This window comes from Lynx canadensis, chromosome A2, assembly GCF_007474595.2.
Source record: "Lynx canadensis isolate LIC74 chromosome A2, mLynCan4.pri.v2, whole genome shotgun sequence".
NCBI classification, from domain to species: domain Eukaryota; kingdom Metazoa; phylum Chordata; class Mammalia; order Carnivora; family Felidae; genus Lynx; species Lynx canadensis.
Genome location: NC_044304.2, coordinates 13,334,379 through 13,347,762, shown reverse-complemented (window position 1 = coordinate 13,347,762; position 13,384 = coordinate 13,334,379). Strand labels below are relative to the sequence as shown.

Genomic DNA, 13,384 nt, shown 5'->3' with positions numbered 1-13,384 from the left:
CGGGCTGCGGGAGGCTGGAGTGGCAGGTGCCACCCCCTCCCGGAGAGAGGGACGCCGAGGCTGCCGGGTCTCGAGCCCCAGGGCTCCGCGGCCGAAAAGGAAGGGCGGTCACTGCCTCCTCGATTGGCATTATTGCTCCATCGCCTGGCCCCACCCCTTCCCGGCCGGGTCTCTGCCCTCGCCCCACCCCTCCCCGGGAGGTGCGGAGGTGGGGGGGGGGTGTTGTCTGTCGGACCCCGGATCTGAGCGCGTCCCGCCCCTATTCCCCCACCGCCTGCCGCTCAGCACAGCCCCTCGCGGCGGGTCTCAGCATCCCCACGCACACCAGAGGCCGGTCCACGCCTCCAGGCCTTTGCTTCGCTGGGGTCCCTGTCTGGAGCGTCGTCCCCCTCACCCACATCCCAGTTCGGTCCCATGGGCCCCTCTTGGGCGGAGCCGTCCCTACACAACAACCCATGGCGCCCCGAGTCCCACCCTCCCTTTTGCCCAGCCCAGCTCCCAAGACTCCGGGGTTGTGTCTGGCTATGGCCCCCCCCTCGACACCCCACTTAGACCCGGTCAAGAACGCGGTAGGTAGCAGAAAGTAGACAGCTCTCAGGGAGTCTTTGTCCTCGTTCTGCCCTGTGGCCCAGGACTTTGTCCTCCGTGGTTCTGACTGATTCCGGTCCACCACCCCGCCGCGAGCCTGGGCAAAGGCCAGGGACAGTGCCCGCCTTCCGGTCAATGCCGGAGCCCCGCCCCTACGGGCCCCTCAGGCTCCTCCCCACCAGCTGCACATCCCCAGTCCATCAAGAACATATGGTCAGGGCTTGGGGGCCAGTCTGACCCCATCCCACCATCAGATTTCAAACTCTCATCCAAACCCCAGGACCTCCCTCCTCTCTCCCTTCACCTCCCCTGTGCTCTCTTCACTCCAGCTACTGCCGTCTCCATGATGTTCTTTCAACGCCAAGCTGGTTTGCACCCCAGGACCTTTGCCCATGCTGTTCCCTCTAACTGGAATGCTCTTCCCCTCAGACTTTCCCTCTTGCCTCTTCTTCCTCTTCTAGATCTAGGCTCAAATGTTACCTTCTCCAACAGGGCTAAAGCCGCCCCCCACCCCCAGCTTCTCTATCTGTTTAATTTCTCCCCTGCAGTACATCTCTTCACCATAACTCTCCCCAAGAAGAGTGTGAGCTCCATGGGCAGGGTCCAGCATCGATTTGTCTCTGTGCCCCCCCCCATGCCTGGAAGAGGGCCTGATACACAGTAGGCACCCCAAAAAAGTTTGTTAAGTGGGCAATTTCACTGCCGGGCAAGAGAATTCCCATCCCTCAGGCAAACACAGCCCCCAAAGAGCGGGTGTGCTACACTCACACACCTCCGGACCACTAGCACAAGGCAAAACCCTCCCTGTCCTGGGCTGTGCTTTCCCGTCTGTAAACCAGCAAAGACACGACACACAACGGTCTGTGAGCTCTGGGATCCGAAAATGCCAGCCTACAGAAAAATGCTAATGTGACCCTGAAGGATACAATTTTCTACCTGTGTTCCCTGACAGTGAGCTCCCCGTCATGGGAGACATGCAAGCTGGCTCCAGGATACTTGGCTGGAATCTTCTAGATGCTAGACAAGGGTTCCTTTTCCAGTCTGGATGCCCTTGTGCCAGCTGTGCAACCCTACAGCGCTTCAATCTCCACATTTGCAAACTGGCGTGGGCCCCCAGCTTGTGCAGGCCAAATGAAGCACTTCCAAAGCACTTTGCAAACACCGGGGGAAAGGATCAAGGCGAGCAGCTTTGTTGTGATTATCAAATAAATTCACAGTCTGGAGGCTGCCGCTGAAATATCTGTGCCCAGGACCGTTGGGTCCAGCCCAGCCCACTGGCCTTAGGTGAACTCACCCACGTCCCCGGCGTGGCAGGCTCAGCTCCTTCTGAAATGAGAGGAAACAGGGGTCATTCCCAAGGAGACAGGCCCTTCACATCCCCGGCCCTCCACCCACCTCACCCCGAAGGTGGCCCCTCGCTCACCCAGCTCCAGCCAATGCCTCCTTTCTGCTGCCCCATATTCTGGGTTCTGCCCTGCCTCAGAGCCTTTGCACCAGCTGTGTCTTCTGCCAAGACTGCCTTCCCTCCCCTCTGGTGCTAGTCAATTGCACATCATCCCTCAGCTCAGGCACCCCTTCCTCCTGAAAGCCCTCCAGACTCCCAATCACCTCCCTGCCTAGCTCAAACCCTCCTTGTACTAAAAATAACTTCATTATTTTATTTGATTTTAAAGTTTATTTATTTATTTTGAGAGAGAGAGGGAGCCAGAGTGGGGGAGGGGCAGAGAGACAGAGAGAGAGAGGAGACAGAGAGAGAGGAGAGAGAGAGAATCCCACGCAGGCTCAGCACTGTCAGCACAGAACCCGATGTGGGGCTCGAACTCACGAGAACATGGAGATCATGACCTGAGCTGAAATCAAGAGTCGACCGCTTAACCGACTGAGCCACCCAGGCGCCCCATAACTTCATTATTTTAAATAACAAATTAGTTATATTTGTAAAGAAGTATGTCAGTAGTGGCTAAATAGTAACAATTGTTCGAGGAAAGGGAGATTCTTGACTCGTCCTCACTCTGCCCCCTCCCAGATCTGAGAGTCAGTTCTGCAAAGCTTATGTGGATTTGTGTCTTGGGAACCGATGGGGGGTGGGGGCACTAATCAGTGACTCCCTTTTGAAGACCCTTTTAGAGCTCAGCAAGCTGACTGCACCAACCCTGGGTGCCCTCGCCATATGCAGGGCAAAAAGCCGTGCACTTGGGGTTCATGGTGACCCCGGAGTCCATCCTCAAATGTAGCTCACCCAAGAAGGTTTCTAAATTCTCAAAAGGCCATGTCACGCAAGTTTAGAATCTAGGGATACTCAGACCTGGGTCCAGATCTATTTATCACCTGTTCTTGCCTGGCTGTGGGACCTTGAGCAAGTAACTTGTGCAATTCGTGCTTTGATTTTCCCACCTATAAGGCGGAGGGTAACATCGGGAGGGTCCCAGGGTAGTGATGATCAGCCATTATTATCGTGGCTGCTGTGCGTTGTGTTATTGTTGAGCTCAGCAAGGGCCTAGGTGGACTGTCGTAATACCTGATAAATTTTACTGAGCCACCTAATACATACAGACCAGGAGCAAGGGCCGTTTTTCAGGCTGGGAAACCGAGGCGCAGAGGGAAGCCAGCTGCCCCTGTCTCTTGGCAAGGAGAAGAAAGGGAATCCAGGTCTCTGGACATCCCCACCCCCGCCCCTGCTCCCCCCCCCCCCAAACACACACGCCAGGGCGGTCCTGTGGAGGACAGACACATGACTATTTTTACCTAGGTGGGCTCTCCGGACTGCCCACATCCAGAGCGGGGCGTTCACCATGGCAACCACTGACGTCATCAGCCCCCACAGCCAATTCAAGGGGGCTGGCAGCTGCCCGGTGCAGGACGGGGCTGGGAGAGGTTGGCTGGGTCCCCCAGCAGGGGAAGAGGAGGGTCCAAGAGGAGGGGTGTCACCCCGAGGCCTGACCCCAGCTACCCTGAGCCCACAGAACCGGGCGGTTCAAGGTGGGAAGAGGCTGACCTGCCATCCCGGGGTGTTTCTGTCTGCCTGAATACCTCTGGGAATGGAGAGCTCACTATCGTTCAGGGCAATTGATCACAGTCATAGGAACCACCACCACCATTAAGGCCTCCTGCTGCCCCCTCCGATTGTTATGGGGTCTTATGCCAGCTTACCCCTCTCCTCTAACCCGTGAAACAGCGAGGAGCTGGCATCTGAACCCAGGACTTCCTTGCTCCGGCACCCCCTCCCCCATCCCAACCATTTCCTTCCAAAGCCCTGGCCGTCCTGGGTTCCCAGTCTGGCTCCCCATCATCTGAGCTGTGTGACCCCCGCCAAACAATTTCACATCAGTTTCTTCGTTTGGAAAGCCTCCCGGTTCCACAGGGTCCTGGGAGGAATCGAGAAACAAGCTAAGAGCCCGGCACTGGGGAGGCTTCGATAAATCCGTGCCAAGACAATGATTTTGTGAGGTTAATAATAACCACCAATTTAACCACAAATTTTAATTTGCTTCCAAAATACAAAAAGATGTAAAGTGGCAGAGAGAAGCGAGGGAAGGTCGGCAGCCCCCTGCAAAGGCTCTGTGGAAAGCTGGGACCACATGGAATTCTCCCGGCACCGCCCCCGGACCCTCTGCTCCCAGAGCCATCTGCTTCCGCCTTCAGCCCCCTCTTCGCCGGCTGTTCTCAAGGAGTGACTCCCGCATAGACCAGAGTAGGTGGGGGCCCGATCCCTTGGAACTGCCCTTTAAAGATAATATTTACGGCAACCTCTTCGGTTCTTGGCTGGGCTGGGCAATGCTGCCTCCCAGCCAGAAACCTCAGCTCCATCCTGAGGAACCCCCCCCCGGGGCATGGACACCCCCACAACTGGAGGCACTGGGGAGACCCAGGGGGAGACAAGGGGCTGGAGGTGGGGGGAGCCAAGAGGCTTCCTGGGTGGGGGGTGGTCAGGCTGGTGGGAATCTGTGCGGTGGAGGTAGGACCCAGGCTGGCTGGCACCAAGCCCCACGGGAAGTTGGCAACTGCAGTGAAGGGAGAGAGAAGTCAGCAGGGACCACAGAGCACCAGCCTGAGGGCTTTTTGGAGGAGAAGAGTAAGTTGAACTGGGCCACGAGGATGCAGGATGGACCTTCCAGGGAATGCCTCCAGCAGCAGCAGAGACAAAGTTCAGATAGATACAAGCTCTGGCCACCTTCACTGCCCCTGGATTTGGAGATCTGGTGTTTTAAAAGTCTGTGGTTCGTGGGGCGCCTGGGTGGTTCAGTCGGTTAAGCATCCGGCTCTCGATTTCGGTTCAGGTCATGATCTCACGGTTCATGAGTTCGAGCCCCGAGTCGGGCTCTGTTGCTGACAGTGTGGAACCTGCTTGGGATTCTCTCTCTCTCTAAAGAAATAAATAAAAACTTAAAAATAAAATGAAAAAAAAAAAAAAAAGAAGCATGGCTTGTGAAGCAAAGGCCCAAGTGGGAGATGATAAAAAAATAACGATAGAATAATAAGAATAGTAGTCGTAGCAATAACAATGTGAGGAGTGGAGCTCACGTTAACCGGCACCCATAAGTGCTGCACAGAAGACTGAGCTTAACCCAAAGCGGGAAGCCCCAGTTCCCAGCTCTTCCTCTGACCCGTCGCACACTGGGGGTCCAAGGGCCAGACCAGTTCCTGCTTACCACCTCCCAGCGTACTGCCACGGTCAGATTAGCCAGCCTTCCCACGGATATGGTCTATACTAGCCAGTCAGCAACTGACTTGAGTCCCCTCCACTTCCTCAAGCTTCTATGAATCGACTCTTTGACCTTTGGAAGGGTCAGCCTCCAGAGCACCTGACTGGCTCTGACCAGGAGGCTGCTACCTGCTTGGCTGGGGGTGCTCCTGGGCCCATTAACAAAGCTCCGAGTTAAGGTACCGGATAGCTTATGCCCCAGACCCAGGCCCTCCACGTTTTTGCATCCTCAGAAGCCGGACTGGTTAGCATTCCAAATCTCTCAATTTCCCTCTCTGATCCTCAGTCTCCCTCTCTGAAAAAATGAGGCTAATAATAGCACTGACCTCTTGTGCTGTTAGGAGAATTAAATGCACACACGGTGCTTCGCATTTGTGGGTGCCCGTTACTGTGAGACATTATTTATATTTCTACTATTATTATTTTTTTTAAGTTTTAAAAAATGTTTATTTATTTATTTTCAGGGTGGGGGGAGAGGGGGAGAGAGAGAGGGAGAGAGAGGATCCCAAGCAGGCTCCACACTCCGTGCAGAGCCCAACACTGGGCTCAACCTCATGACTGTGAGTGAGATCATGACCTGAGCCAAAATCGAGAGTCAGATGCTGAACTGACTGAGCCACCCAGGCAGCTCTATACATCTACTATGACTAATTTTTTATTATTTTCACGGTTTCCTATTTGGTTATTTACTCCAGGTAACTTCCTGGCCTCTGGCCCCCTCTGTGGCCCCCACCTGCTCCAGAGGAGTCTTTCAAAGCCTTCAGGTCTGATAGTGTTCCTCCCTTGCACCAGCACTTTCCATAGCTCCCAATCACCTTAGGGAGAAAATCTAACCTCTTCAAAATCGGCACTGGAACGCCCTGAAGCAGAGGGTCCACTCTCACAGTCCTGGCCCTAGCCCGGCTTCTAGTTTCCCCATGCAACATACATAGTTACATGCTTCTGGGCCTTTGCACGTGCTGTGCCCTCCACCCGGAATTCCCTCACTCATCTGGGCAATCTCTACTTGTCCCTCTGCCTCCACAGAGCAAGAGGGCGAGCCAGACCTGCCTGGGTTCGAATCCTGACTCTGTCACCTACGTGCTGTGACACCTGGGCAGGGGCTAGGCTTCTCTGAGCCTCAGTTTCCCCTTTTGTAGCATGGGACTCGTCATCAGGGAGCGGGTGCCTCTTCCCCGTGAAACAGGCCCCCACTTCTTGACGTCAGCAGCGCCCCCATTCGCCTACCCGAAGGCAGTTTCTCTATTTTAAGAGGCCGCGGGCGGGGCTCGCGTCTAACTGGGGCTCGGGGCGGGGCCTGTCCCCCCACAACACCCCACCGCTCACCGCCCCCTCCCCTACGCCCAGGCCCCTCGCTCTTGTCTCTGGCCTCGGACTTTCCCCTTGCGGCCCCCGCCCCCGCCACGCCTGGGGGTGGGGGTGCTTCTGCCTTTCATCTCTGCCCCTGCCCTCCCGGACCCCACCCCTACCCCGTCCTTCCAAGGTTCTAGCTTCCCTCAGACTCTCTTATTTCTCCCCATGCACCACCCCCCCCCCCGCCCCTGCCCTGCCACCCGCGCTGCTTCCTCTGCTCCAAGACCACCCAGCAACGCTTGGGTCAGGCGCCTTCTCCAAGAGTGCCTGAGCGTCCCACACTGCAGCTGACAACTCCCTGGGGTCACTGCTGCTCAGGCGTCCATACCCCCCAACAGGCTAGGAGACCCAGGAGAGCGGTTTCAGAGGGTGAACACCCCGCCGCCTCTCCAGCAGGCACTCAAGAAATGTTTGTTGGGTAAATGAGGAATCCCAGGTTCCCGACAGGCAACCTGGTGGCTTCTTAAGGGTGTGGTCTACGCCTCGGCTAGATCATCTTAATTCCCTTTGCACAGAGATAAGGGAAACTGAGGGCCAGAAAAGTCAAAGGAGTCGCCCATCGGGGTCCCGTGGCCCCTGCGTGGGTTCGAACTCTCTCACGCACAAACTCAGGGCCAGAGGTCAGAAGAGGAGGGCCCCTACAGCCAATGGGGAAACTGAGATCCGGATAAGCAAAAGTGTCTCCTGCCCTCGACACCCCTCCCCCCCGCCCGCCCGGTCCCCCGCAAGCCAGTTTGCAGTGCTTTCTGCAACAGAGAGCCAGTTAAGGCTGCCGGATTGAACCTCTGTCGGGCGACCTCGAGTTTGTGACTTTTCCAGACCCGAGCCTCAGTTTCCCTGTCTGACAAATGGGCGCCCGGACAGCCCCAACCTCCTTGGCTCACCTTAGGGGTGAGCCGAGGCTGGGGCGCGGTGGCGCAGCGAAGGCACGAGGCAGGTAATGATCCACATTAATTAATAAGAATATATCACCAGTAAAAAGATTAACACGACGAGGACCATATGGTGAGCGCTCAAAGGCTGCTGTTGCTCATATTATTAGAGCAGCTGGTGGGAAGGGGCCCAACCCTCAGCCCCCGTCTCCCACGCTAGCGCTTGGAGCCTCAGTTTCTCCATCTGTCAAACCAAACGGAGTCTCTGTCCCCTTCCCATCAGGCGAAAAGCACTTTGAAAAGCGGGCAGAAGGAGCGATCGGAGCGCGCGCCCCGCTCTCCGCCTCAGTTTCTCCGGACGCCGAAACCTCGCCCCTGGCACCCAAGCCAGGTGCACTCGGCCGCGCCCTCCGCCCGCCCACGCAGGGGCCTCACCTGGAGCCCTCGGCGCCGCAGGAGGCTCGGCTCGTCCATGGCCCGCTAGTCCGCGCCGCCTGGCCCGCCCCCGGCCCCGCCCCAGCCTGCCAAGCCCCGCCACCCCGCGCCATTGGTCAAGCCGGTCAGCTGACGTGCCCTGGCCCCGCCCCTCCCTGGGAGCCCTCCTGGAAGGGCCCCGCCTCCATTGGATGGGCCAGACCCGCCCTTCCAGGCCCCACCCTTACCCCCCAGCCAAGGTGAAACCATTTTTCAATGAATCCTCCTGGGAATAAGGGAACGTTAGCATCCCCATTTTGCAGAGAAGGAAACTGAGGCTCAGAGAAGTTAACTGATGTGCCCAGGGCGCACAAGACCAGTTCTAGGGTGAGGTGAACGAGACCCTCAGTTCTGTTCAAAATTTGAAAAGGGCCACAAATACCAGTGATTAAGGTACACAAGATTCGAATACAATAGTGTAAACAATCTAAACTAATGCGAAAAGCGCAGGATGAACGAAACACCAAAAATGCAGGCTCTGCCTCTGCCTTTACATCACGCTGCCTTACTGGTTCCACCTTAATTCTGGCCCTAGCCCCAATAAAACTTTATTTACAAGAACAGGCAGCCACTGTTGCCGGTTTCTGTTTTGAGGAGGACTCCCTTTGCCGAGTCAGCTGGGCACGTGACTAAGCGCCTAATGAGGACCACCTTCCACAGGTATCTGGTGATAATTGATCAGCCCCCCTTTGCAGAAGGGAAACTGAGGCAGGGAGAAGCCCAAGTGCAAGATGGGACCCATATTCTCTCTTCCACTGGGACTGCCACTGTCTCTGCACCTGCAGGTTCCCTTGGCTATCCGTCGGACTTAGACATTACAGTATCTTCTCAGGCTGGAGGAGAGACCCCAGGGAGGGCCCGATTGCCTTTGAGTCCGGATAGGCTCCTACCAAATTACAGTGGCCAGATTGAGCACATAAAAATACAGGGCTTCCTGAAATTTTGTTTTTGTCATACACACTTTAAAACTGAAATATTGGGGTGCCTGGGTGGCTCAGTCGGCTGAGCGTCAAACTTCAGCTCAGATCATGATCTCACGGTTTTGGGAGTTTGAGCCCCGCGTTGGGCTAAGCTGCTGTGAGCCCAGAACCCACTTCTGATCCTCTGTCCCCCTCTCTCTCCACTCTTCACCTGCTGGTGCTCTCTTTCTCTCAAAAATAAAGAAACATTAAATAAAAAATAAAAAAAAAAAAAGGAGGGGCGCCTGGGTGTCTCAGTCGGGTAAGCTCCGACTTCGGCTCAGGTCATGATCTCGCAGTTCGTGGGTTTGAGCCCCGCGTCGGGCTCTGTGCTGACAGCTCGGAGCCTGGAACCTGCTTCGGATTCTGTGTCTCCCTCTCTCTCTGCCCCTCCCCTGCTCACGCTCTGTCTCTCTCTCTCTCTCAAAAATAAGTAAACATTAAAAAAGAATAAAATAAAAAGGGTACTGGTACTCCCCTCACAAATTTATAAAAGATAAATAAAAATAAATAAATAAAATTGACATATAATTCACCCACCATAAAATATACCTTTTAATTTATTTTTATTTTTTAAGTTTATTTATTTTGAGAGAGACAGAGAAAGCACAAGGGGGGTAGGGGCAGAGAGAGAGAGAGAGGAGAGGGAGAATCCCAGGCAGGCTCCACGCCGTCATTGCACAGAGCCCAACTCGGGGCCGAAACCCACAAAACCGTGAGATCATGACCTGAGCCGAAATCGAGAGTCCGACGCTTAACAGACCGAGCCACCCCAGAGCCCCTAAAATAGATCTTTTTAAAGAGTACCATTCCGTGGTTCTTAGCCTATTCTCAGAATTGTGTAATCGTCACCACTATCTAATCGCAGAACATTTTACCAACCCTAGAAGAAAACCTTTACCCGTGAGCACTGACCATCCTCCCTCCGGCAGCCGCCAGTCTGCTTTCTGTCTCCGTGGCTTTGCCTGTTCTAGACATTTCACATAAATGGAATGCTACAACGTGTGGCCCTTTTTGTGTCCGGCTTCTGTCGCTCCACACGATGTTTTCAAGTTGCACCCACGCTGTAGCTTGAATCGGGGCTTCCTTCCTTTTTATGGCTGAATAATATTCCATCGTGTGGATGGACACCATTTTGTTTATCCGTTCACCTGTCGATGGACATTTGAGTTTTTCCACTGTTGGGCTCTTGTGAGTTGCACTGCTGTGAACATTCATGCGCAAGTTATTGTGTGGACATATGCTTTCAATTCTCTTGGGTCTACATCTAGGCGTGAAATTCCTGGGTCATATGGTAACTCTGTATTTCTGCTTTTTCAAAAACGGCCAGACTGTTCTGTGCAGTCAAAAGCACCCACTGCTGTAAGCTGAGTCATGTTTTTCCAAAATCCAGACGTTGAAATCCTCACCGTAGGTCCTTCAGAATGTGACTGTGTCTGGAGAGAGGGACTTTAAAGGGACAATTAAAGTAAAATGAGGTTACCTGGGTGGATCCTAATCCAATATGATTGCTGTCTTTATAAGAAGAGATTAGGGGGCGCCTGGGTGGCTCGGTCGGTTAAGCGTCCGACTTCGGCTCAGGTCATGATCTCACGGTCCGTGAGCTCGAGCCCCGCGTCGGGCTCTGGGCTGACGGCTCAGAGCCTGGAGCCTGTTTCAGATTCTGTGTCTCCCTCTCTCTGTGACCCTCCCCCATTCATGCTCTGTCTCTCTCTGTCTCAAAAATAAATAAACGTTAAAAAAAAATTAAAAAAAAAAGAAGAGATTAGGGCACAGGCACGCACTGAAGGAAGGCCACGTGAACACGCAGGAAAACCCCATCTGCAAGCCGGGGAGAAAGACCCCAGAAGAAGCCAAACCTGCCAGCATCTTGATCTTGGACTTGTAGCCTTCAGAACTGTAAGGAAAGAAATTCCTGTTATTGAAGGCACTCCGTCTGAGCCACCCAGTTAAATGTAATTTCAGACAATGAATAATTGTTCATAATGTTCCACGTGATCCTTGGTAAGTAGATATGCTAAAAACTTATGGGCGTTTAACCTGAAATTCTCATTTATTTTATTTATTTTTTTTTAATTTTTTTTTTCAACGTTTATTTATTTTGGGGACAGAGAGAGACAGAGCATGAACGGGGGAGGGGCAGAGAGAGAGGGAGACACAGAATCGGAAGCAGGCTCCAGGCTCTGAGCCATCAGCCCAGAGCCTGACGCGGGGCTCGAACTCCCGGACCGCGAGATCGTGACCTGGCTGAAGTCGGACGCTTAACCGACTGCGCCACCCAGGCGCCCCCTGAAATTCTCATTTAATAGGGCACGTTTTATCTGGCAACCCTATGCTAAAAGGACCTCAGGCTATAGCTTGTCTACCCCGGGTAATGGGGAGCTCGCACCTTACAGTGACCGACGACAGCCCTGTCTCTGGTCTGTTCTGCCTACAAGTTCTCCTAGAGTCCAAGTTGGGGTGGACATGTGACCTAGAGACTTTTCATTCACTTCAGCCAGGGTGACAGGCTCACGGTGAACATGAAACCCAAGCTCAGCCAATCAGTCTTCCCTGGGACTTTGGCTGCAATCTTGGGGAAAGAGAGGTTCCCTGTACCAGAGGTGGTTGGACCAGGCAAATGGGGGAGCTGCTGGGGGGGGAGCCACCAGAGAGATTTCAAATGCCCTTGCTCCATCTAGAGAACTTCTCCACAGAACTTCCAAAATTACACCTTCCGTGGGCGCTAGGGGACATTTATTGACTGACTCGCTGAATCAATCGAACAATGAGTGCAATTTTCCCCTGGTGAACGCCTATGCATCTTTCAAAACCCACTTCAAATTTAAGAAGCATCAAAGAACATTTTTACCGAAGGAATAAGTGATTTGTTTTCCTGCGAACTTCTATACATCCATCAAAACCCTTCTCAGGTATCTCTAAGGGGCATCAGGGAGTGTGATCGTTGAACGAATAAGTGATGCCTAGAAATGTGTTTGATTAAAAAAACCTAACAGATTTTCTCCTTGCAAAATCCTATTCATCCTTCAACATTCTCAGATGCCCTCCAGGGACGTCAGGGTCTTGTGGCCACGAGAAGGGAAAAGCTCAACCCTCGGCTGACTGAAGGTCACTCTACCCAGGAAGGAGGCGGAAGCTGAGGGGGTGGGGAAATTCTGTGGTTCCTCCTGTCACGATTTCCATTTCCGGCGGCCCCTTTTAACCCAATCCTTCCTGCCTCCCCCTCCCAGCAGTTCGTGAGGTGGCTGAAAGTGGGGCAGCCCTAGGGGCATACCCCAGCTGTGTTTCTAGGGCAGCTGGGAGGGGCCACCGAGGGCACCCCAGGGCTTCCTGGAGTAGGGGCGGCAGGCCAAGGGAGCTGGGTGTGCGGATCGGGCATGGGGGAAGGTGAAGTGCAGATCCTGACTTTGATAAGGATAGAAGCACCACTTCACCTGTGACTGGCGTCCTGCTCACACACCTGCTATGGCTCCCCAGTGCCCTTGGGAAAAAAAGCCCAGCCCTTCAGCCTGACGCTCGAGGTCCCTGTCCGACTTATCACCTTCATCTCTCCTGTGGAGTCCGAGACCTCCTTGCTCATCCTGATGTTCCCCCAAAGCATGTCCCCTGAGCTTTGGTCTCTGCTGTGCCCCTCTGTGGGGAGTGCTGTTGCATTCTATAAACCCCAGTTCAAGATCCCCCTTCTCTGGGCATCCCTCCCTACTCTCCCTTGGAACACCCCCAGCCCCTCCCTGCACCCAGCCCTGACATCAAGGAGCTGGGTGGGGGGGGGCATCTGTGTCCAGCTCTGACCCCTCCTCCACTCTTCTCTCCCTCCTTTGATGTCTTTCCAGTGTCTGCTCTGACTTTGGGGAGATGGGAAGGAGCTGTGACAAGAGCAGAGGCCACTGGAGGCCCGCCAAACAATGATTAATTACGCTGGCTGTCCGGTGGGCACGATCTGCCGGGAGCCCAAATCCTTTATCCTCGCTACAGCCTATTTTGCAGATGGGGTAGCTGAGGCCTGGAAGGGCCGACCTCGGTGATGGGGCAGCCCTGGGGCAAGAGGCTCACTCCCCACTCACCGCTCAGCCCCACTGGGGGGCGGGGAGGGGAGGGGACTCTCTCTGAATCCATCTTTTCACAGGCAGCTGAGGCCTCTGGGCTCAGTGTCTCCATCTGTGAAATGGGGCCCATGATGGTGTCTCCTCGGGTGGGGTCTCAGGCTCCTCGAGGGGAGGTCGTGACTTTGGCCCTCTCTCTAACCGGTCTCTTCCCTCTTTCCTTATGTTTCTCTCAATCTGTCTCTGTCTCTCTCTGTCTCTGCCCCTCCCCCAGGCCTCACACATCAGTCCACTCCACCCCCTGGCCTGGCCTGGCCCTATTGCCAGCGAAGGCTGCTCTGTGCGGGGTCACGGGGTCCCCGTCCCCACTGTGCCAGGCCTGGGACACTGTTT

At 54.6% G+C, this 13,384-nt stretch overlaps 1 protein-coding gene across 1 annotated transcript in view; it reads right to left on the bottom strand.

Moving 5' to 3' along the window:
• MAST3 (microtubule associated serine/threonine kinase 3) overlaps positions 1-8,004 on the bottom strand; it is a 37,445-nt gene extending 29,441 nt beyond the window's left edge. The window contains exons 1-2 of the mRNA XM_030304501.1: positions 7,951-8,004; positions 1,883-1,914 (exon numbers count right to left, since the gene is read on the bottom strand). Coding sequence (XP_030160361.1) covers positions 1,883-1,914; positions 7,951-7,989 — 71 coding nt within the window. The 5' untranslated portion in view covers positions 7,990-8,004. The remainder of the gene's footprint in view (positions 1-1,882; positions 1,915-7,950) is intronic.
• Between the last annotated feature and the right edge of the window lie 5,380 nt (positions 8,005-13,384).